General features: G+C 41.3%; 1 protein-coding gene across 3 annotated transcripts in view; it reads right to left on the bottom strand.

Moving 5' to 3' along the window:
* The window catches only part of LOC142296642 (putative cation-transporting ATPase 13A5), a 251,505-nt gene that overhangs the window by 142,743 nt on the left and 83,757 nt on the right, over positions 1-25,005 (bottom strand). For all 3 annotated transcript variants that reach the window (XM_075340494.1, XM_075340493.1, XM_075340495.1), the window contains exons 10-13: positions 23,135-23,305; positions 22,607-22,764; positions 15,823-16,011; positions 8,666-8,727 (exon numbers count right to left, since the gene is read on the bottom strand). In XM_075340494.1, coding sequence (XP_075196609.1) covers positions 8,666-8,727; positions 15,823-16,011; positions 22,607-22,764; positions 23,135-23,305 — 580 coding nt within the window. The remainder of the gene's footprint in view (positions 1-8,665; positions 8,728-15,822; positions 16,012-22,606; positions 22,765-23,134; positions 23,306-25,005) is intronic.

The raw sequence follows: 25,005 nt of genomic DNA on the forward strand, positions 1-25,005 counted from the left end.
ATCCCGCCCACAGCCATGACTCAGTCATGGGTACGGGATTGAAATAGACCAGGTGAGTGCTGCTGAGAGCAGTTCTACTATTCATATGTGAGGCCGTATGGCACATTTTATAAAAATATTTTAGTGTAGGACTGCCTCTAATGAGATTTGCCGTGACGTGGCGAGGCAGCTCAAGAAATTGCAATTTTTTGCCAAAAATCTCAAATTTTTTTTATAATAAGTACAGTTTGGAATGTTTAGTGCTGAAGTGCACATTTGGTGCTGGCTTTTTGTTTTTTCAACATAGACTTGGCCCTGAAAAATCCTTTGATTTATTTTGATGGGCCTGTTATTTTCTTCTCAAGAGATCTTGTGCTTTAAAAAGATAATACAAGATTATCTATTCATGTTATGGTTATAATGGAAAAGTTATACATGTCTTTCCCAATTTTCACATGTTGAGTGACTCACGGTAACATAATTTGTTGTTTCATTTTATATATAACCTTTTATTTTTCACAAAACTACAATTAGTACTTGGAGATAAAGTACTATATTAACCCCTTAACGACCGCGGGCCGTAAAATTACGTCCTAAATGACATAATCTTACTGCCCGCGGTCCTCCGGCGGCAGCATGCCGCGATCGGCACACATCTCAGCTGATTTTCACAGCTGAGATGTGTGCCTGCTAGGCACGAGCAGAATCGTTATCTGCTCGTGCCGATTAACCCCTTATATGGCGCTGTCAATACATGACAGCGCCATTATAAGCGCGATCGCGGTAAAGTTTTTGCTTACCGCCGAAACCGGAAGTCACGTGACGCGATCACGTGACTCCCGATAGTTGTCATGGTAGCACAGGGTCATGTGATGACTCCTGTACTACACCTGACTTAGTTTCACTTTCGCTGTGCCCGGGGCACAGCAAAAGAGAAAGAGAGCGTATCTGCTGTTTACAGCCTTGCAGCTGTGATCAGCAGATACTGCAGAGCGATCGGAATGCTGATCGCAATAGCCCCCTAGGGGGACTAGTAAAATAAAAAAAAAAGTTAAAAAATAAGTTTTAAAAAATTAAAAAAAAACAAAAAAACCTAAAAGTTCAAATCACCCCCCATTCGCCCCATTGAAAATTAAAGGGTTAAAAAAATAAAAAATATACACACATTTGGTATCGCCGCGTTCAGAAACGCCCAATCTATCAAAATATAAAATCAATTAATCTGATCAGTAAACGGCGTAGCGGCAAAAAAATTCCAAACGCCAAAACGACGTTTTTTTGTCGCGACAACTTTTGCGCAAAATGCAATAAGAGGCGATCAAAACGTAGCATCTGCGCAAAAATGGTACCGTTAAAAACGTCAGCTCGAGACGCAAAAAATAAGCCATCATTGAGCCTAAGATCCCGAAAAATGAGAACGCTACGGGTCACGGAATATGGCGTAAAACGTGCGCCACTTTTTTCGGACAAACTTCCGATTTTTTTTTTAACCCCTTATATAAAAGTAAACCTATACATGTTTGGTGTCTACGAACTCGCACTGACCTGAGGCATCACACCCACACATCAGTTTTACCATATAGTGAACACAGTGAATAAAATATCTCAAAGACCATAGTGCTATCGCACTTTTTTTGCAATTTTTCAGCATTTGGAATTTTTTTGCCATTTTCTAGTACACTATATGGGAAAACTGATGGTTTCATTTAAAAGTACAGCTCGTTCCGCAAAAAATGAGCCCTCACATGACCATATTGACTGAAAAATAAAAAAGTTACGTCTCTCAGAAAAAGAATGGCGAAAAAAAAAAACGGAAAGCGAAAAATCGGCCGGTCGTGAAGGGGTTAAAGTCTTTACAGCAATAGACTAGTGCCTCAAGAGGGAAGTGTCTGACAAAAAGGCATTCCCCGGAGATTTATTTGTTGGAACAATATTTTTTTTTTTGTTTTTCTGTTATTTGAGTATCTTATAGGTAAAGACACTGAACGACAAGAACCAGAATTAAGAACCCTTAAATTTTGAATAAAGTATCTGAAGTAAGATACTTTAGAAAATTACTGTTTGTTTACAGATATTTACAAATTGTAGCAGTTTTTGATAAGCGTTCGCATTGTACTAGTACTGGTATACAATACAGAAATGTATCTTTTATATTAGGTCAGGTAAAAACCTTGGTAACCCATTTCAACACTTAATGGATAACAGGTAAATATAATTAAACCCCAAAACAACTGTAACCCAAAATGGACATAAACATTCTATCCCTAAATGTTAAAGGTATGAACAGCCCTAATAGAAGATTCATGATTTGGAAGGAAATCAAAAATTTTAAAGCAAATATAATCTGTCTTCAAGAAACAAGATTGGCCAGAAACAATCACCCTAAATTTGAAAATAAGAATTATACTAATATTTTCAAAGCCCTTAATGAAAAAAAGAAAGCAGGAGTTATTACGATAATCAGTAACTCAACTAGGTTCCCCTTGATATCTGAAATACGAGACCCTGAAGGACGGTACCTTATCCTTATTGGTAAAATTAATGACCACCTATGCACTATCGTAAATGTATATGCCCCAAACAGTGGCCATATTACTTTCCTTAATAATCTAATGGAAAAAATTCAGAAGCACAAACAAGGAGATCTCTTTTTAATAGGAGATTTTAACTTGATACCTGATATTAAGATGGACTCGACAGCAAATCCCAGACAACATCACCCATCATTATACAAATGGCTTCAAACTCATGAACTGTTGGACACCTTCAGATGTCTTAACACCACATCTAAGGAATATACCTTTTACTCATCAGCCCACAAAACCTTTTCTAGAATAGATTTACTTTTAACTGAATCCCTCTCAATCTCCAGAGTAACTAAAATAGAAATTAAGGACAAAACTTTCTCAGACCACTCTCCCTTATTCTGCACAATTAAAGTAGGCCCTCCAGACAGATTAAATTTCACCTGGAAAAATAACCCGGCAATTTTCCAACACCCAAACTTTCAACAAGAAATTGAAAAATCTTTAAAAAATTATTTCTCCGAAAATGCCTCTGAAACTATGAATCCTTTTTCAGTTTGGAATGCCAACAAGGCGGTGCAAAGAGGCATATTGATTCAAATTTCTTCAAGACTGAAAAAACAAAGGAATTCAGATCTGTCTAAAATACAAGAAAAAATAAAAGAAAAAGAAAGAGAACAGCAAAGACTACCCCAGCCCAGCCAACAAATACATGTCGATATTATAAAATTGCGTATACAGCTGAGAGGCTTACTTCTGGCTGACTATGATAAATATGTGAGAATATTAAATACAAACCATTATACATCAGTTAACAAACCAACTAAATATATGGCACGTAGAATTAAACAAAAAAGAATTAGGAATAGGATACACAAGATAAAACACCCAGATGGCCATTATTATACCCATCCAAAAGATATCGTAGAAGCATTTGCGAGTAAGTTCAAAAAACTATATAACCTCAATTCCACTCCTTCTGACCAGAATGATAACCTCAACAAAATGAATAACTTCTTGGACAAAATCCATCTTCCTAAACTAAATGAGCATCAGCTAAATATTTTAAATCGTCCATTTACTGACTCTGAAATTTTACAAACAATTAAAAACCTAAAAATAAACAAGTCCCCAGGCCCACATGGGTTTTCCAATGAATTTTACAAGACTTTTTCCCAATTACTTGTACCTCACCTCTGTAAAATTTTAATCACGCAGCTTCCACCAGAGAATTCCCTGCAGAAATGCTCCAGGCAAATATAACCCTCATCCCTAAACCAAATAGTGACCCTGAATTAGTGACTAGTTATAGACCCATCTCTCTAATTAATACAGATGTAAAAATTTATTCAAAAATATTATCCGAAAGATTAAAAGAAATTCTCCCATCATTGATCCATCAAGACCAACTAGGATTTGTTAAAAATAGACAAGCATCAGACGGTACTAGAAGATTACTAAACATTCTTGAATGCGCTAAAAAATCTAGAACACCCACCCTACTTTTATCGCTTGACGCTGAGAAAGCATTTGATAGAGTGGGGTGGGAATTCTTGGAAAACACCCTGAAAAAATGTGGCTTTGACAACACATCCATTAACGCCATCATGGCGCTATATTCCTGCCCCTCAGTCACAATTAAATCAAACAACCACTTTTCAAAAACTTTTATGATAACCAATGGAACTCGTCAGGGATGTCCTTTATCACCGCTACTTTTTGCCCTGATTATGGAACCTTTGGCAGAATGTGTCAGGTCAAATGAAAAAATTAAAGGTATTTCCATAGGGAAAGAAAACTTTAAAATAAGTCTTTTTGCGGACGATGTAATTATGACTCTTAGCGACCCATTAAACTCCATCAATGAAATAAACAACAATTTGAAAGAATTCCCCATTGTTTCAAACTTTAAAATTAATGAGAAAAAGTCAAAAATGCTAGCTCTTAACCTCATCCCAACAGCACAAGAAAATCTTAGAAATAATGTTAATTATGAATGGGTTACAGACGCTATTGAATACTTAGGTATTACTTTCACAAAAGATATTAAAAGCACCTTAATCCTCAACATGAATAAACTCTTATCTCAGATTGAAAAAGACTTTGCAACATACAACAAAACCGAAACGACTTGGCTTGGTAGAATATTGGTAGCTAAGATGTTTATTCTACCCAAAATTTTATATACAATTAGATGTCTACCTATCATCATCCCAGACGAATTCCTAGTCAAATTGCAAAAATTGATCAACAAATATGTCTGGAAGAATAGTAAAGCAAGGGTGGCCAAAAATACATTATTCAAAAATAAAATTAATGGAGGATACGGCCTTCCTAATATACAAGCATATTATTACTCAAATTTATTAAAACAAACCAACAATTGGTTATTAAAAAATGAAAATACTCCAACTTGGGTTAACTTGGAACTAATATTATCAGGAAATAATTCTTTCCGCTCTCCTTTACTGGAACAGTTACTAAGCTTTGGAGGACGAAAATCAAATACCTATGATAGCAGCACTATTAATGCTGCATTTATTTCCTGGGAAAATATTTCAAGAATCTCCAAAGACAAAATGACTTTTGAAGTCTTTAAAAATACTGAGATAAAAAATATAGATTTGTCAAACAATACCGAGACAGTAGATAGATGGATCCAGTCAGGGATAAAATACATAAAAAATATATACGATGGTACAAACTTCACCTCATTCTTACAACTTAAACTACAAAACAATATACCAGATAAAGATCTTTACTTCTTCCTAGAAATAAGGAAAACCATCCGGAAACTTGTAGAACCCAAATGTAAAATAAACAAATTCATACTTAAATTGATAAACAACCCAAATAACAAACTAATATGGAGTCATAAGAACATCTATCATGCCTACAATTCTGAACCCCCCACAAGAAAAATGATACACATATCCAGTTGGGAAAAGGACTTGAAAGTAGAATTCACCCAAGACCAATGGGATAAAGCTCTTAAAAACACATACCTTTCCAATATCTGCGCTACATTACATGAAGCTTATTATAAGATTTATACCAGATGGTATTTCACTCCGGACAAAGTAGCTAAAATATTCCCAAGCCAAAAACCAACATGCTGGAGAGGTTGTGATACAAAAGGTGACATTGTTCATATTTTTTGGAGCTGTTCTCAAATCAGAAGCTTATGGCAGAAAGTGTCTAAAATAATAAATCTGATAATGCACTCAAAAATAAGTCTAACCCCACAATTATCTCTCTTATCGATAGATTCGGATACAATAAACATAAAATACAGGGCCATCGTAATTCATATCCTTCTAGTTACCAAAATCGAATTGGCGGCACGTTGGAAATCCAATAAAATTCCAAATATTTACGATCTAATAGAAAAAATATCCCTCCATAAGTTCTATGAAGAGAAGCATGCTCTAATTAATAACTCTTATAACAGATTTCATAAAAAATGGGACCCATGGACTGACTTTATTAACAACAATACATAAAATTTTAAATCTAATCTAGTTATAATTCTTGTATAAACGTAATACACTATACTTATTTAATTAGTTTAATAAGAAAATTGTTTGTTTACATCTATCTCCTGACATATTATTTGAATATCATACTTTGTAAATACTTAATCCGACTGTATGTCATAGTTTTTACCAATGTTATTTGTTTGTTTCTCCTTTTGTATATGTCTACTGTATATTATTTGTTTGATATAGCATGAAGTAATGCTATACAGCACTTTGTTTTATTGTTTTTGTTAGAACTGTTTTATGTATAAACTTTGAAAACCTAATAAAAAAATTATTGAATCAAAAAAATCATATATCATTTTATGTTTTTAGTGTTTTGAGTGCCCTTTTCCACTTTTTTTTTCGCCAAGTGGAAAAATAAAGTGCATATAATGTCTACGAATCAGCTCCTGATGGAGTCTGCTACAAAATAAGCACTTTCATATCAGAAGGCTGCAGAAATACTTCAAGAAATAAATCTTTCCAAAACACTTCAAAAACTCTTTAAAACCAAGTAAAGAAACAAAAATCTCTTCCAATATCTCTCCAAAGAAGGAACTTTTCCTCCAGTGGTTTACACTTGAAAATTCATCGTTTTTTACGGTTTCCAAAAAAATGTGTATGTGCACATACCCTTAAATCAGAAGAATAAAAAATTTACTGTCAGCAAAATAATATAGTCTTTACTTATATGAAGGTTCAAGGCAAGTTTTAAAATCAGTTACTAACAATGATTGAATTGATTTGATATAAATCAACTTGAAGTCTCATTTTATGAAATTTGAAGGGCATGGTGAATTCTAACAATTTGCAGTTGAATTCATACGAATTGACAAAATATTGTCTGCCACAATAAGATGTCAGTCTTCAGACACTAATGCAATGACCTCAGATACAATGCATAGGCTTCTCCATAATGCCTTGCTGCTATCACATCACATGGTATAGTGTAAGCAGTAAAAAAGTCCAAAAGCCACAGCTTATATAGAACAAGGGGTACACAAATAAATATATACCAGAGGAAAAAAAACATATTAAATATAACCTTTAATAATATATTTAAAAGGTAAAAATAACACCAAAAACCTCTTATAGTGAAGCAGGGGGATTCTATGTAAAATTTGGAATAGGGCTCTTCTCCACTTGTGTTTAAAAAATCACAGCGATATTCAGCTACAAATGTGAGTCAAGTGCCCTGCGTGTTGCCTGCGTACGTTTTCTTTTTTCTCACATAGCATCCGTATCACATGCAAGCGTCATGCGAGTGCTATGTGAGTGTTTATTGAAGCAGCGTAGGACTGGCTACCGGAGGAATCTCCAGTAATACCAGGCCTGGACGCAGTTACCTGCACTGAACTCCGGAGGAGTCACCTGAGATCAAGAGTTCAGCCCAGTCTGTTTGCAGCTGTCATGAACTGAACAGCTATCGCCGGGGAATCAATCACTCGGCGCTCGCTGTTCAGTCCAGGCTGCACTCCGGATCTCAGGTGACAGATCTGGAGTTCAGTGCATGTAACCATGGCCAGGCCTGGTATTACTGGAGATTCCTCCAGTAGCCAGTCTGACGTGGTATGCAAGTGTCAAGGATCTGTGTGACATGCATATGCCATCTGTATGACATGTGTATGCCACCCGTATTCTGATTTTTATCTCGCTTCCATAGGCTTGCATGGGGGTGCAAGAGCTTAGACTCGGTGCAAATCGCAGCATGCTGCGATTTCACCGAGAGCACGAGTCGTATCATATAAAATTAAGCTAGTGGACAATGCTTCATAGCTTAATATTGGTGCGAGTGCGATCCGATTTTTTATCGGTTCGCACTCGCACATGGAAATCGCAAGTGGAGAAAAGCCCATAAAGGAAAACTAGAAAAAAGTAGGGATACAACTGACCATGAGGGGCCCTAGGTCTGTCCCTACCTAGCAATGGAGGGTATGATGTCCTAGGGTTGTGGTGCTCGCATTCACCAACGGGAAACCCTAACAATCCCTAACTCACCATACACTAAACAAAGAGGTGCACCACCAAAACTAAAGTGAGAAACAAAATAAGTTGTTAAAACACCAAACTGAGATAACTCAGCAGTCAGCACTAATATGCCATAAATGACAAAGTTATCACTCATCTGGTTAGGAGGTCCAACAGTCAAGATCCTCAGAAAAAACGTTGTCCCAACTAGCCAAGAGAAACTATCATACCCAGTATAAAACCCTAAGCAGTGAATGCATCAGCTGTTTTAGGGCAATTTTAAAATAGAGAGTACATCAGAGCTCACAACTCAGCGATGGACATAGGAAGAGAAGGCCCTAAAACAGTGGATAAATACTCCAGACAGTAATGTGGGGATGAACTGCAGCAGTGAAGGAGATGAAAGTAGTAATCTGTGAATAATACAGAGTTTCAATTATTAGGGGTAGAAAGAAATAGGACAGGTGCCAGTAACAGTGACAGTGTGATGAATCAATGATAGAGTGTAGCTGGCATCTGTCCGTTAAATAGGTTTGGCCTTAAACCATCCTTAAGCTATTCTTTATTAGAGTGGCATCAGAAAAAAACCCTGAATAAATGTTGTCATAGCTTCCTTAACTGTTAGGCTTTATTTATAAGTACTTCATAAAGAGCTGAAAATACAATAATCACCTGCCATTGTTTGATGGTACTACCCCCCACAAATCAAGACCATCTTCAGTTAAAGTACCTGTCTGGATAAAACAGAAGCACAAGATTAATGTATCAACATGCATGTATGTACGATGAAGAAGAAATGCGGTATATGTTGTTGCAGAAAACTGTGACTGGACATTGCACACATCAAAGTATGTCAAAGTACTGTACTGCAGTGTAAATGCAACTGTCATAGATTGACAGCAATATTTAACAGGTTACCAGCTGTGGGCAGTGGGCCACTCCACCATAGGCTGTATGACACAAGACATAGTGCCTTGTGAAAGTATTCGGCCCTTTTTAATTTTTCAACCTTATCCCACATTTCAGGCTTCAAACATAAAGCTAAAAATGTTAATGTTATGGTGAAGAATCAACAAGTGGGACACAATTGAGAAGTTGAATGAAATGTATTGCTTATTTTAAACTTTTGTAAAAACGAATAAACTGAAAAGTGAAGCGTGCAATATTATTCGTCCCCTTTACTTTCAGTGCAGCAAACTCACTCCAGAAGTTCATTGAGGATCTCTGAATGATCCAATGTTGTCCTAAATGACTGCTGATGATAGATATAAGCCACCTGTGTGTAATCAGGTCTCCATATAAATGCACCTGCTCTGTGATAGTGTCAGTGTTCTGTTTCAAGCACAGAGAACATCATGAATACCAAGGAACACAAGAGGAAGGTCCGTGATACTGTTGTGGAGAAGTTTAAAGCTGAATTTGGTTACAAAAAGATTTCCACAGCTTTAAATATCCCAAGAAGCACTGTGCAAGTGATCATATTGAAATGGAAAGAGTATCATTCCACTGCAAATCTAAGAAGACTCGGCCGTCCATCCAAACTTTCATCTCAAACAAGGAGTAGACTGATCAGAGATGCAGCCAAGAGGCCCATGATCATTCTGGATGAACTGCAGAGATCTACAGCTGAGGTGGGAGAGTCTGTCCATAGCACAACAATCAGTCATACACTGCACAAATCTGGCCTTTATGGATGGAAGAGTGGCAAGAAAAAGCCATTTCTCAAAGATAGCCATAAAAAGTGTTGCTTACAGTTTGCCACAAGCCACCTGGGAGACACACCAAACATGTGGAAGAAGCTACTCTGGTCAGATGAAACCAAAATTGAACTATTTGGGCACAAATGCCAAACGATATATTTGGTATAAAAGCAACACAGCTCATAACCCTGAACATACCATCCCCACTGTCAAACATGGCAAACATGATGGTGGCAGTATCATGGTATGGGCCTGCTTTTCTTCAGCAGGGACAAAGAAGATGGTTAAAATTGATGGAAAGATGGATGGAGCCAAATACAGGACCATTCTTGAAGAAAACCTGTTGGAGTCTGCAAAAGACCTGAGACTGGGACGGAGATTTTTCTTTCAACAAGACAATGATCCAAAACATAAAGCAAAATCTACAATGGAACGGTTCACAAATAAACATATCCAGGTGTTAGAATGTCCAAGTCAAAGTCCAGACCTTAATCCAATTGAGAATCTGTGGAAAGAAGCTGAAAACTGCTGTTCACAAACGCTTTCCATCAAACCTCACTCAGCTCCAGCTATTTGCAAAGGAAGAATGGGCAAGAAATTCAGTCTCTTGATGTGCAAAACTGATAGAGACATACCCCAAGCGGCTTGCAGCTGTAATTGTATCAAAAAGTGATGCTACAAAGTATTAACTTAAAGGGGCCGAATAATATTGCTCGCCCAGTTTTTTTGTTTATTTTTTAAAAAAAGTTTAAAATAAGCAAAAAATTTCATTCAACTTCACAATTGTGTCCCACGTGTTGTTGATTCTTCACCACAACATTAATTTTTTTATCTTTATGTTTGAAGCCTGAAATGTGGGAAAAGGTTGAAAAATTACTGAATTTTTGAATAAATACTTTCGCAAGGCACTGTATATGGATGGAACAGGGGCTCCTAGGCTGACCCTAAGACTGGGGCCCCTGTACTGTGCCTTTTCTCAAAAGGTAGACTTAATAGTAGCTAGGTTCGAGCCTCCAACGTGGCCCTGTCTCCTGTCCAAATCCTAATACTACTCCCCCCCACTGAGGGTGCAGGCTGGAAACCCAGTTACCAAAGCCCCACAAGTAATCACAGACAAGGGTAAATGAAAACTCATGCACACTGCACTCAAACACAGAGGGACAATATGTGTACTGGGGAGTAACGCAAAGGTGTTGGAAGCAAATACACCACTGGAGGACTCACACCATGCTGAACCGCAAACCCATATGACTGGATAACAACAGGAACCAGGAAGCAAAAGAGCTGTATCCAGTACTCAGCCCCTGATCCAGAACTTTAGAAAGGCTGGAAATGGTGATCAGCAGCCTGAGATAGCCTGAGACAGCAGCCTGAGCAGCTGATAACAGGCCAGAAGAAATTAACTCCCGTTGTACTGGAAAGCAGTAAAGCCAGAACCAGCTGACGCCCATGACAGGTTGTGCAACTAAAGAATACCAGGCAGTTTATCGGACTCTGAAGTGTGAACCGAGTCTGACACTGCCATGACACCCAGCGAGTGCAACGCAGAACACCGCATGACACTGTTAAACGTGCCAGCGCCATTTAACGTGCGCTGGCAGGGGGGACGTACTTTTTTGAACCTTCTTCAGCATGCTCACGATGCTTAAGTGGGATGCCGATGAGTTGTATGACATCCAGGAGTCATCTGATGACACCTGTGTCAGTCATCACAGTAGTCCTGTGCAAAGCAGCCTGTGGTGAGCATTCATCGGAGTCTGTGAGTTCTTGAATATACAGAAGTGCTGTGGCATTGAATATAGAACAACTGATCAGACTATTGCAGGTTCACAAAGGGGAACACAGTACAAAGTAGAAAACATTGTTTTAAAAAATGGGAAAAAAGTTCAAATCACCACCTTGTAAGCACATGAAAAATTAATAAATAAAAAATAAATGAAAAATACACATATTTGGTATTGCTGCATTCGTAAAAGAGCAATCTATCAAAATATAAAATAATTTAATCTGATCAGTAAACAGCGTAAGGAGAAAAAAAAATCTAAATTGTCAGAATCGCAGTTTTTTGACCACTGTAACAAGAGAAAAATATGGAATAACAGGTGATCGAAACATAATATCAATAAAAACATCAGCTCAGGGCACAAAAAACAAGCCCTCACACAACCCCAGATGGCTCTCAGAAAGTCAGGACACAAGTAAAATTTTGTTTTTCAAAATTTCCGAATTTGTTTCATCACTTAGATAAAACATAAACTACACGTTTGGTATCTATGTAATTGTACTGACTAGGAGAATCATATTGCCAGGTCAGTTTTATTGTAAAATGAACTCTGTAAATAAAAAAACAAAGAAAAAATATCAGAATTTCACTTTTTTTGCTATTTTGCCACACTTGGAATTTTTTTCCTGCTTTCCATTACATCATATGACAAACTGAATGGTGTCGGTCAAAAGTACATCTGGCAAAGAACAAGCCCTCACACGGCAATATCGACAGAAGAAGAATAAAGTTATGCCTCTTGGAATAGGGGAAGGAAAAATCTAAAATCAAACAGTTGCCCATCTCTAAGGGGTTAATCTAAAATAGAGAGTGTCTTGCTTATGTCTTGTGATTTTGATAAATATAATGGGAACAATAGCATGTTGCAATTGACTCTTGATAATATTGAATTTGGTAATACTGTATATAACATTTGAGGCCTCAATTCATCAAAACACTTGAAAATTGTAATTTTGATAAAACCTCACTTTTTGTCAGTAGCAAATTATTAGAGGATTAGTCAACCTGCAGCTAGGTATTCATGAGCTATGTATAACCCACCCCCACAACTGATTGACAGATTTATGTGTACACTTTACATAGGTGTGACGCCCCTGAACTAGTCATGGTGTCACAGAGTACTGCACTTCCTTTTCTTGTCTGGTGCAGGACTCAACCCCTCATGGTTCTGGGATCCTAATTTTTAGTATTGGTCCATCAGCATGCAAATCCTAGTCACACCTCACACCACACCCTGTCAGACACACCAGTGGGTGGTCCAGCTGGAACAGGGCCACCTGCCTAGGGATTAGACAGACTGGTAGGAGGCAACGGCAGAAAAAGAGGGATGGGACTAAGCACCAATTCTGTATAATAAAACTTGGAATCTTTATTTTCAAAAGTTAAAACGATCACAGGTCATCCAGAGAAAACGCCATGCTTATGATTAAGGACTGGTTTTAACTCCCCCTCTCCAACCGAAATGCGTCAAGCCGCATGGCGTTTTCTCTGGATGACCTGTGATCAATTTAGCTTTTGAAAATAAAGATTCTAAGTTGTATTATACAGAATTGGTGCTGAGTCCCATCCCTCTTTTTCTGCCATTGCCTTGGATTATGGACCTGCCTGTCCGGAGGACTAGGGGCATCCACCCCAGCCTGAAGGACATCACACGGGTGAGCTGAAACCTATATTTTCCTCTTATCTTTAAGACTGGTGGAAGGGGCAGAGTCAGAGCAGTGGTAGCTCTCAAAGAGTGAGGAGCTGGGACTTGGAGCTTCCTGGGAGACGTTGGTTAGGTCGCAGACAGTGATCTGAGACCAAAGGAGTCAGAGACCCGGTCGCAGGGTATTGGAGAAAGGCGCCAGGCTAAAGCTGGGGTCACACTAAACGAAAGCGACAACGACGTCGCTGTTACGTCACCATTTTCTGTGACGTAGCAGCGACCTTGTAAGTCGCTGTTATGATCGCTGCTTAGCTGTCAAACAGCAGCCGAAGCAGCGATCATAACGACAGTGCTGCAACATGTGCAGAGAGCAGGGAGCCGCGCACACTGTAGCAGCACACGCCGCGCACACAGACGTAGCAGCGATGTCATTGTCGTTGTCGCTGTGTGTGACACCACCTTTAGTTTTGGGGGAACGGTCGGCACCGAAGTACCTAATAACTGAATCAGTACAGAACATGGCGGGGTACTGGACATTAGATAAGGGAGTAACTTAACGCAACCTGATAATTAATCTGTGGAGGATAGTATCTTTATGAACTTTCAACAAGAGCTCAGAGATTGAAGGCATCAACACAACGAGGGGGATAGGACTTTCCAGCTTATGCGGCCCACTGAAATCCCAAGTGTCAGCCATCGAGCACACAGCTTCCCTACTTAACAGTGGGGAGCGGGACCCAGACAGCTTCAAGCATAGAGGTCATTCAGAAGTTACAGTGCATGTAGGCAAGGTACAGACCATCAGCAATACCAAAGGGAGCGGACTCCCGGACGAGCTCCCCTGAAGTGGCAGCAGCACCCAGGGACTTGGTTTATGTGCCGCCATCCGCAGTGTGGCTCAAGGGATTCTACCAGACCCGGGGGTCGCGCAGACACTTCAAATAAAAAAGGGACGGATTTGTACGGGTTTTGCCGTAAACTGTCTGTGACGCCACCCTCGGTGTGTGGTGAAATGTGCCACCACCGCTGCTGTTGTGGGGCACCTGGGGTAAGATGGGATGGCAGCTGGATATTAACCCCTCCGTGGGTAGGGATTTATGCCCCAGGGCCCAGTGTCTCTTATGCTGAGGATGGTGACTGCAGGGGCCGGTGCGCCCCGTCAGACTGGGGGATGTTAGTTTACTCACGATTAAATGAATCACACAAGTCCAATGGTAAACCAAGGTGCTGGTGGCCGGCCACCGCGGTCAGGTGTATCTGGTCCCATACCCTGGCTGGTGGTCTGTGCCACTTTCCTCTGCACTCTGTATTTGGTGTGGTAGACTTCCCGGTGTTAAACACGGGAGTCTGCTCCCGGTCCTTTTGTTGGGAGCCTTGCCTGCTGACGCTGACCCTTGGGATCTACCGGGCCCTGGAGGATGCCCTATCCCTTGTGGTGGGTGGTTGTCTGCTTTTGGGACTTTGGTTGGGACAGGATCTATAATCCTGCCCTCAATTGGTTAATTATCTAGGCCATTGGTTCCGGTCCTGGCTTCAGGGTCCAAGTACCCACTCTGTGCTTGGTTTCCGGGTCGGTTCTCCGGTGTCAGTAGCGCCAGGCTCCAACCCTGTGCCGGTCCACCTCGGATCTCCGGCAGCCGTCTTCCCGTCTCCTGACAGACACGGATCACCGTCTGCCACCTAGGCAGCACCCGGGGCTCCAACCCCGACGCCTTTTCTTTCTGTCTCAGCCTTCACTTTCTCCTCCTCAACTACACCACTCCACTCCACTTGAACTACAACTTTCAACTCCCATCTCTTAACTGACTCTTTTCCCACCCCGGGTTCTTCAGACCCCTAGGTGGGCGTTCTCCATCCACCTGGTCCCACCCACTGGTGTGGCTTTCCTACCCTGGGGGGGTGACTAGGGTTTCTGGTCGGCTGTGTGTAACCCTGTGTGAGATGGTGTTACGTGGGGGCCTCTTCAGTGTGACTACTTGGTTTTGCCAGAGCGTCACATTTACATTTGTGTCAGAGTCTGCTTTGTGGTTGCATCACTACCAACACTGCCTGAGTGAGTACGCTGTCCTTCCCTGCTTCCAATCTGCACCACGCTCCCCTACACCTCCACCTGCCAGAGTCCCGGGGCCTCCCCTACCCGTGGAGGGAACGTCATATGGCTGCACCACTTCATTTTTCCCTGGATACTCCCATCGGCAGTGGTGCTACTCCCCTTACCGCGAACAACGGGTGACGTCACAAACTTTTATCCCCTATAAATACCCCCCTTTGCATTTGAAGTGGCCGCGAGCCCCCCGGGTCCGGAGTTCCTCGAGCCACAGCAGACCCCGTATCCAAGCGGTTCGACCGCTTCAGGGGCGGCACATACTCAAAATCTGCCAATCAGTGTGGTGTGGGCGGGGTTATACATAGCTGCTAAACTGCAGCAGATGTACAGGGATTTTACCTAAATGACAGCATACAGCCTAGTAAGTGACACATCACTAGAATCAGAGTCTCTATTTCTACATTATGCTGCTCTCAGATTGATTATCAAAAATCTGGTGGCAGATGCCCTTTAAGAGTTTTGCGGATCTTAAGTAATCAGGAGTGTCTGACTCCAAAACGCCCCATCATCAAAACTGCTGTGAACATTGCCAGCCTTGATGAATTGAGGCCTAATTGTCTGGATTTATTAAACACTGTAAAGAACACCTCTTACCTTATCAAAGCATACCAGGTTTATTCTCCCACACACATTGATCCTCTGAGGACTAAGGCAAAATATTTTTTTCTTTTTAAGCCGTTTCTGAGCATACATGATGGCTGTTGCAACTGCAGCGGGAAGTACTGGGGGTATTGCGACAGTTACTGCAATTAAGGACTTGACAATAACATCTCGAGCTGTTCCCTGAAATATAAACCATGTGACATGAGTCATTGTTACATGGTATACATGCAACTGAGATAGAAATAAAGACATAAAGACAGATTGAAATGAAAAAGGACTAGTAATACCAGCAATCACACGTTTTGTTGAAGGCGCAATATTAAGACACTGATGACCCATCCTCAGGATAGTCATTATCAGATTGGCGATACATGGTCATACATGCAGCACCCCCTCCAATAAGCTGTTATGGGCACCAGTAGTGGCCAAATAGAAACATAGAACAGAGGTGCACTATACAGCCTCATTCAATACGTAGTGACCGGCTGAATTCTGCAGATCAGCTCTAATATGGCAGCAGAGGAAGATGCTAGCTCCTGATTTTGGCAATGGAGTGATAAGGTACCGTCATACTAAGCAACATCGCTAGCAACATCGCTGCTGATGCACAACTTGCTAGCGATGTTGCTTAGTGTGACATCCAGCAACAACCTGGCCCCTGCTGTGAGGTCGCTGGTTGTTGCTGAATGTCCTGGGCCATTTTTTAGTTGTTGCTCTCCCGCTGTGAAGCGCACATCGCTGTGTGTGACAGCGACAGAGCAACAACTAAATGTGCAGGCAGCAGGAGCCGGCTTCTGGTAACCATGGTAAATATCGGGTAACCAAGAAGCCCTTACCTTGGTTACCCGATATTTACCTTTGTTACCAGCCTCCGCCGCTCTCAGCTGTCAGTGCCGGCTCCTGCTCTGTGCACATGTAGCTGCAGTACACATCGGGTAATTAACCCCATGTGTACTGTGGCTAGGTGTGCGCTGGTAACCAAGGTAAATATCGGGTTGGTTACCCGATATTTACCTTAGTTACCAAGCACAGCATTCTTCCACGTGTAGCGACGCTCCAGCGATCCCTGCCAGGTCAGGTTGCTGGTGGGATCGCTGGAGCGTCGCTTAGTGTGACATCTCACCAGCGACCTCCTAGCAACTTACCATAGATCCCTATCAGGTTGTATCGTTGTTGGGATCGCTGGTAAGTTGTTTAGTGTGACTGAGACTTTAGACACCCATCGATCTGATATTGATGACCTTTCTTAAAGGGACTCTGTCAGCAGATTTCTGCAATGTAATCTGAAAACAGCATACTGCAAGATTAAAACAGAGCCTTCAGCCCTGTGTCTGTTATCTCACAGTCTTTTTTTGCTTACCTACAATGTTAGTTTAAGCTTTTTATCTTTATCATTACTGGGTCTCAGCAGCTAGTGAGCTCTAGTCCATCTTCACCCCTTTCTGTGATTAGCAGCTTCTGTCTATGGAAATGTACACTGAAAGACTGGTGTGGGCGGAGGGCAGCTCCCAGAGCTCTACTACATAAAAAATCTAAAATCTTTCACTGTGTCTGAAAGGTTACGCACAGTAATCCAAGTGATACCTTGTTGAACTCAGGGCCTCTTTGCCTACATCATGCTGCTCTTAGTTGAGGTCGCAAAAATCTGCTGACAGATTCCCTTTAATGATTGGTCATCACTATCATAAATCTAGAAAATCCATTTAAACCAGTGTAAATGTCCATATCAAATACTAATTAGTAAAGACCACTTATATATAGTTAGGGCTCATGAATATGGTCAAAATATGGCACCATATTTTTAACAGCTCAGCTCATATAGAGCTGCATGAGATTGTGTTAAGTCCAGGAGGTGGATCCACTGGACCGTGCACCCCACCGGAGGCCTGGATGCACGGTAGCCGGAGCACTAACGGGGCAGGGACAGCGTCCCACAGGGAAAGGGTAGGACAAAGTTACTGGGGCCTCAGAGTTCCTGGAAACGGAGACAGTACAGGATTCCGGTACACGTGTCGGGTAGGAACGTCAGGCAATGGTATTGGTAACGGGACACGGCACAAGGAGACCTGAGCACCTAGCTCACAAGACTAAGCTTCAAGACACGTTGATCAGGCCCTGCCCATAAGGAAAGGCCAGTCTTATATACCCAGCACAGCCCTATGTCATATCCTGCTTCAGGTGTGCTGGGCCAATAAGACCAGGAGAGTGGGCGCGGCCCGGTCCTATACAGAGGCATGGGTCTAAGACTCAGAGTCAGCCTCATGAGACCAGGAGCAGGACGCAGGAGAGCACGAGCGGGAGCGGCAACCATGACCAGAGAACACGTGGGCTGGATCAGTGGTTAAGGAGCGGTGCAGCGACAGTGAGACTGGAACAGTGGGTACGGAGCCGTGCCGGGATGGTGTGACCGGATCAGTGGGTAAGGAGCGCTGCTGGGACACCGGAAGCGTGACAGATTGCTGTTTACTTCTTTTGTCTCCAAATTAATTTTATCAGAAACAAAGTTGCATTTTCCAATGGACTCCTTATGTAGGACTCATTTTGTATGGAGGTATATAACTTAGACACAACCATTTCAAGGGAGCAGTTAAACCTTGTGCTCTGTGATTTACAACCAGAATTTTTCACTAATTCTGAACTTGTATTCCAAAATACTTCATAATAGACTTAGTAATACAAAACTATCCAAGTGATCTTAATAAAACAATTTATTCACAGTGTGTCTCAGTATATATACCTCCAATAGTAACCAGTGCGGCACCTCATCCTATAACATGCCATATGCGTTGCTACTCCCAAAGAATTATGAAAGGTGTAGCAGTGACCCATTGTCCTCATCCTAACATTGATACAAGCAGCTGCCATAAATGCCCAAGATGTTGAGAGGTTGTAGAAGGTGCAGGAGTTGCCTCATGTGACATGATTACAGTAGATTTGATATGAATGTTCTCAGATGAGCACATTAAATCATAGATTTACGGCACTCCAGGCGGTTATGATTGGTGCTCAGATAAGATCCAACCCTGTCTTCATATAGTAAAAGAATTTTGCACTCAAATGAAGTGAAAACAAAAAATCGCTATGGTGCTTGGCGTACGCGATTTTGCTATACTTCACGCTGACTGTCTCCACCTGACCTGATCCCTCAGCTGCCGCACTCAGCAGCATTTCTCAGCTGATTGTAGATTGTAGAATACCTACCTAACACTTGTGACAGTGTGTATATGAGGAAGGTCATTGATTGACCGAAACGTCAGAAACTATACACTGCTACGTGATTTACCCAATTAAAGGGATTTTTTGCTTTCACTTCATTTGACTGCCAGATTCTTTTTCTATATGTTCTCAGATGAGGTTCTGTCCTGATGACCTATAGCATTGCTGTACTTTGCTTACTATAGTGTAGATATACAATATTTTTACTTGATGTGATCATCTTATAACTAGAGTTAGGGTTAGCGAGTTAAGTACTAAGCCAATCTGGTGAAATTCTTGTCAGACAAGGGTGCCAAGCACTTTCTTTTATATATACTTTTATGTGAATCATGTAAATATTATAATTACTATGTGTCCCAAAAGCCTTAGAATTGCGGGACTTAGGTATTGCCTGTGTTTCTGTGTCTGCCATTCTTCTAAACAGCAGACAGAAGAAGTAAACTGGCCAAGGCTATGTGAGACTTGTATATTGTAATTGTGAAATCTTCCAGTTGGAGTACTGTACCTTAAGTGGTAAAATGAATGGTGTCATTCAAAGCTACAACTTACCCCTCATTCGGCTAGAATGATACAGTCATATGAAAAAGTTTGGGCACCCCTATTAATGTTAACCTTTTTTCTTTCTAACAATTTGGGTTTTTGCAACAGCTATTTCAGTTTCATATATCTAATAACTGGTGGACTCAGTAATATTTCTGGATTAAAATGAGGTTTATTGTACTAACAGAAAATGTGCAATCCACATATAAACAAAATTTGACCGGTGCAAAAGTATGGGCACCTCAAAATAAAAGTGACATTAATATTTTGTAGATCCTCCTTTTGTAAAAATAACAGCCTCTAGTTGCTTCCTGTAGCTTTTAATGCGTTTCTGGATCCTGGATTAAGGTATATTTGACCATTCCTGATTACAAAACAATTCCAGTTCAGTTAAGTTTGATGGTCGCCGAGCATGGACAGCCCGCTTCAAATCATCCCACAGATTTTGAATGATATTCAGGTCTGGGGACTGGGATGGCCATTCCAGAACATTGTAATTGTTCCTCTGCATGAATGCCTGAGTAGATTTGGAGCGGTGTTTTGGATCATTGTCTTGCTGAAATATCCATCCCCTGCGTAACTTCAACTTCGTCACTGATTCTTGCACATTATTGTCAAGAATCTACTGATACTGAGTTGAATCAATGCAACCCTCAACTTTAACAAGATTCCCGGTGCCGGCATTGGCCACACAGCCCCAAAGCATGAAAATGTGCAATCCGCATTTAAAGTAAATTTGACCGGTGCAAAAGTATGGACACCCTTATCAATTTCTTGATTTGAACACTCCTAACTACTTTTTACTGACTTACTAAAGCACTAAATTGGTTGTGTAACCTCATTGAGCTTTGAACTTCATAGGCAGGTGTATCCAATCATGAGAAAAGGTATTTAAGGTGGCCACTTGCAAGTAGTTCTCCTATTTGAATCTCCTATGAAGAGTGGAATCATGGGCTCCTCAAAACAACTCTCAAATGATCTGAAAACAAAGATTATTCAACATAGTTGTTCAGGGGAAGGAAACAAAAAGTTGTCTCAGAGATTTAAATTGTCAGTTTCCACTGTGAGGAACATAGTAAGGAAATGGAACAACACAGGTACAGTTCTTGTTAAGCCCAGAAGTGGCAGGCCAAGAAAAATATCAGAAAGGCAGAGAAGAAGAATGGTGAGAACAGTCAAGGACAATCCACAGACCACCTCCAAAGACCTGCAGCTTCATCTTGCTGCAGATGGTGTCAATGTGCATTGGTCAACAATACAGCGCACGTTGCACAAGGAGAAGCTGTATGGGAGAGTAATGCGAAAGAAGCCGTTCTGCAAGCACGCCACAAACAGAGTCGCCTGAGGTATGCAAAAGCACATTTGGACAAGCCAGTTACATTTTGGAAGAAGATCCTGTGGACTGATGAAACAAAGATTGAGTTGTTTGGTCATAAGAAAAGGCGTTATGCATGGAGGCAAAAAACACGGCATTCCAAGAAAAGCACTTGCTACCCACAGTAAAATTTGGTGGAGGTTCCATCATGCTTTGGGGCTGTGTGGCCAATGCCATCACCGGGTATCTTGTTAAAGTTGAGGGTCACATGGATTCAACTCAGTATCAGTAGATTCTTGACAATAATGTGCAAGAATCAGTGACGAAGTTGAAGTTACGCAGGGGATGGATATTTCAGCAAGACAATGATTCAAAACACCGCTCCAAATCTACTCAGGCATTCATGCAGAAGAACAATTACAATGTTCTGGAATGGCCATCCCAGTCCCCAGACCTGAATATCATTGAAAATCTGTGGGATGATTTGAAGCGTGCTGTCCATGCTTGGTGACCATCAAACTTAACTGAACTGGAATTGTTTTGTAATCAGGAATGGTCAAATATACCTTCATCCAGGATCCAGGAACTCATTAAAACCTACAGGAAGCGACTAGAGGTTGTTATTTTTGCAAAAGGAGGATCTACAAAATATTAATGTCACTTTTATGTTGAGGTGCCCATACTTTTGCATCGGTCAAATTTTGTTTAAATGCGGATTGCACATTTTCTGTTAGTACAATAAACCTCATTTCAATCCAGAAATATCACTCAGTCCATCAGTTATTAGATATATGAAACTGAAATAGCTGTTGCAAAAACCCAAATTGTTATAAAGAAAAAACATAAACATTAATAGGGGTGCCCGACCTTTTTCATATGACTGTAAATCTTTGCAAGAGAGCAGTTAAAAAAAAACTGCGAAAGAGCAGAAGCAAAAAAATCGGTCGGGAGGGGATGACATACATGTATTATCGGGGACCGTAAAAGAGTGGGCGTGGCCACTCAGAGCTAGGGGGCGGGAGATGAGATAGTGGACGTGACCGCCCAAGTTTAGTCAACAATAATTCTTAAGTCCATGTAGGCTTGTTTATAATAGAACCAGGGGTGTTGGGATAAGAGCCCCAGAAAGGGGGAGTGTAGGGGGGAGCTTAATAAAAGTGGCATATTTGGTAGGCATGGTAGTGCCCCCCCCCCCACCCTGTCTGGGGGTCTTACTCCCAGACCCCAGCTTCTATTAAACAACCCCATGCCTACATGGACTTAAGAATTAATGTTGATTAAGCTCGGGGCGGTCACACTCACTATCTCATCTCCTGCCCACTTACTCCAGCCGGCTATGGCTACTCACTTCTAGTCCCCGATAATACACATATATCGAGGGGATGACAATGATTTTACAAGATAGCTTGTTTGGCTTACTACCATAAAGGCTTCCTAGCATTCTGATACAGAACTGCTGGTGAATTTAAGGGCTATGCCCGGTTTACAGCTACCCTGTAGGAAAGGATTATGGCCATTTGTTATATCTTTTATTGCATGGGACTTGAAACTTTGCTGTTTTCAACATCACTGTATCTAAATTATATTACATAATTATATATAATTACTATTTATTTTAATAGTGTAAGAAAAGCATATAGTATAAATATACATTAATACAAAGTATTGGAAATTTACAATATGGCATATTTGCTTAAAGCTTACCCCTTTAACTGCAAATAGCACTACAGAATATATAAATCCAATTACAGCTATTGCAATCAGACACATTAAAAATCGAGATGCATCTTGATACAGCTTGAAATTCATGGGTTTGGGGTACAGAATTGATCGCACCATATCTCCTTTTGCTGTGTTGAAACCTGTAGAGAAAAACCCATGTTACTAAGCACCATTATAATTTCCAGAAAAAAATAAAAGCTGATTGTCATAGTTTAGAGGAAATCTATCATTAGTGGTGGTCCGCATTTATCAGAGATTTATCTCAATATACAATAAATGGAGAATCCCTTTAAAGGGAATTTGTCACCAAATTTTTGCTATGTGATCTGAGAGCACCATAATGTAGGAGCAGAGACCTGGATTACAGGGATATGTCATAGTTGTACAACTTATTATTGTTCACAGATCTATTGATTAAAAAAAAGTGTTCGTCCGACAACCTCTTTCAGGCCTTTACTATTTTATCATGGATCTCTTCTATATTTACACAGTGGGAAATAATATACCTACCTGTTTGCATCACAACTGCAGTTACATGCATAGAGCCAGATGCAGTAGTCTGGATCACTTCAGTTCCACAGAATAGCACATGCCCTTTGTAATCCTCCCCACTATGTATTTTCCAGGGGGTGCAGTTTTTAACTTGGTCAAGCGGTGTCTTTGTTACTGGGATACTTTCGCCTATAAGAAGACAAATAATATTTACCGGTATATTGCTGTAGGAAGACTAATATTTCGGGCAGAGATGTATTTTTAAAATTGTTCTTTCTCTAATGTGACACTATCAAGTGAATATTTCACTATTTTGTTCTGTTCAATTGTTGGAGCCCATATTGATGGTGGATAATCAGAGAAAAAGTGTTCATAGGAATGTTCATACTTAAATATCGTACAGTTTAAACAGAAATGTTTGTGCACTGGGTGCGAGGAATTTTAGGCCAGCTTAACAATGATCTATATCAGCAGCACATCATCTATATAAATTTATCAAGGACATTTATTTTCTACAATATCTATCATCAGATCACTTATTTAGAGAGGTTGTCCACTACTTAAATATTGATGACCTATTGTTAGGATAGGTCATCAATGTCTGATCAGCCAGGGTCAGACACCCAACACCCCCACTGATCAGCTGTTTTTGGTGGCAGCAGGCAGCCTGGAATGCCGAGTTCCAGAGCTGCATCGTCTTCTGATAGTGGTCACGGCCAGGTACAGCACATCCGCCTCTATTGATTTGAATAGTAGGTAGATGTGCAGTACCTCACAAACAATATCATATTTTCCACAGTGCCAACAATACAGTATGATGCGCCAAGTGCCCCCAATAAAGTTTGCTGCCTCCACAGTGCCCACAATACAGTATTATGCTGGCAATGTGCCACCAACACAATGTGATAAACCTGCTTGCTAATTGTACCCACTTATATACCATATGAACATCTTCCTTACACTGAAATTTCCACGGACACCATTAGGTGGTGTTGCAGTATTCAAACCTTTGCTTTAATATCCTGGATTAATAATAACTAGATTTTGAAATATGCATGTACCGCTCCCGTAGCCGCAGCCGAGCCGCTCGGATCCGGAGCCGCAGTGGCTCGAGGGGGTCTCCGGACCCGGGGGTTCCACGCGGACACTCGAATCAAAAAGGAGTGCGGGAGTATATACACGGGATTAGGAAAGTTCGTGACGCCACCCATGGTGCGTGGTAAGTTAGGGTACCACCTCTGCTGTTGGGGGATGCCCGATGGCGATGGTATGGCAGCAAAGTGTTTTTAACCCCTCCGTGGGTAGGGTTTTTTTTGCCCTGGGAGCCCGGTGACGGTGATGAAGGGGTGCCGTTGGGGAGTAGGAGAAGGGTTTTCAGTGTACTCACTCAGTACAGAAATAACCACACCGACAGCTTGTAAACCAGATTTCTGAGCACCACTGCAGCTGGGAGGGAACACGCTTGGGTCCGTGCCCTTGGTGTTGCGGTTAGTCTGTGACACTTTCCTTGGCACCTGTGTTTTCTTCTTTGGACCCTCAAGTCTGAAACTTTTCGGGTCCCACTCATCCGTATGGCTAACGGAGTGAGCTTGCCCTCAGGGTTCACGCGTAGGATTTCTTTGGACTGTATTGGGAAAGTCCTATCCCATCGGTGCGCTAGTACCCTGATTTTGGAGTGGGTTGGGGATGGCACTTGAAGTCGTCACCCCTGTCGGGTAAATTACCAGGACGCGTGAAGCTACTTCCTGGCCTAGGGTTCTTGTACCCTGTCGTGCCTTTGCCCCTGCCCGGTGATAGCTCAAGGCCACTAGTCGCCCTCCTCGGCAGTCTGTGCCCCCTGACACTATCCCCTGCGACCGGGGTTCCAGCTCCTACCAGGCCCAGACCAA

The sequence above is a fragment of the Anomaloglossus baeobatrachus genome, chromosome 3 (assembly GCF_048569485.1).
Source record: "Anomaloglossus baeobatrachus isolate aAnoBae1 chromosome 3, aAnoBae1.hap1, whole genome shotgun sequence".
Lineage (NCBI taxonomy): Eukaryota > Metazoa > Chordata > Amphibia > Anura > Aromobatidae > Anomaloglossus > Anomaloglossus baeobatrachus.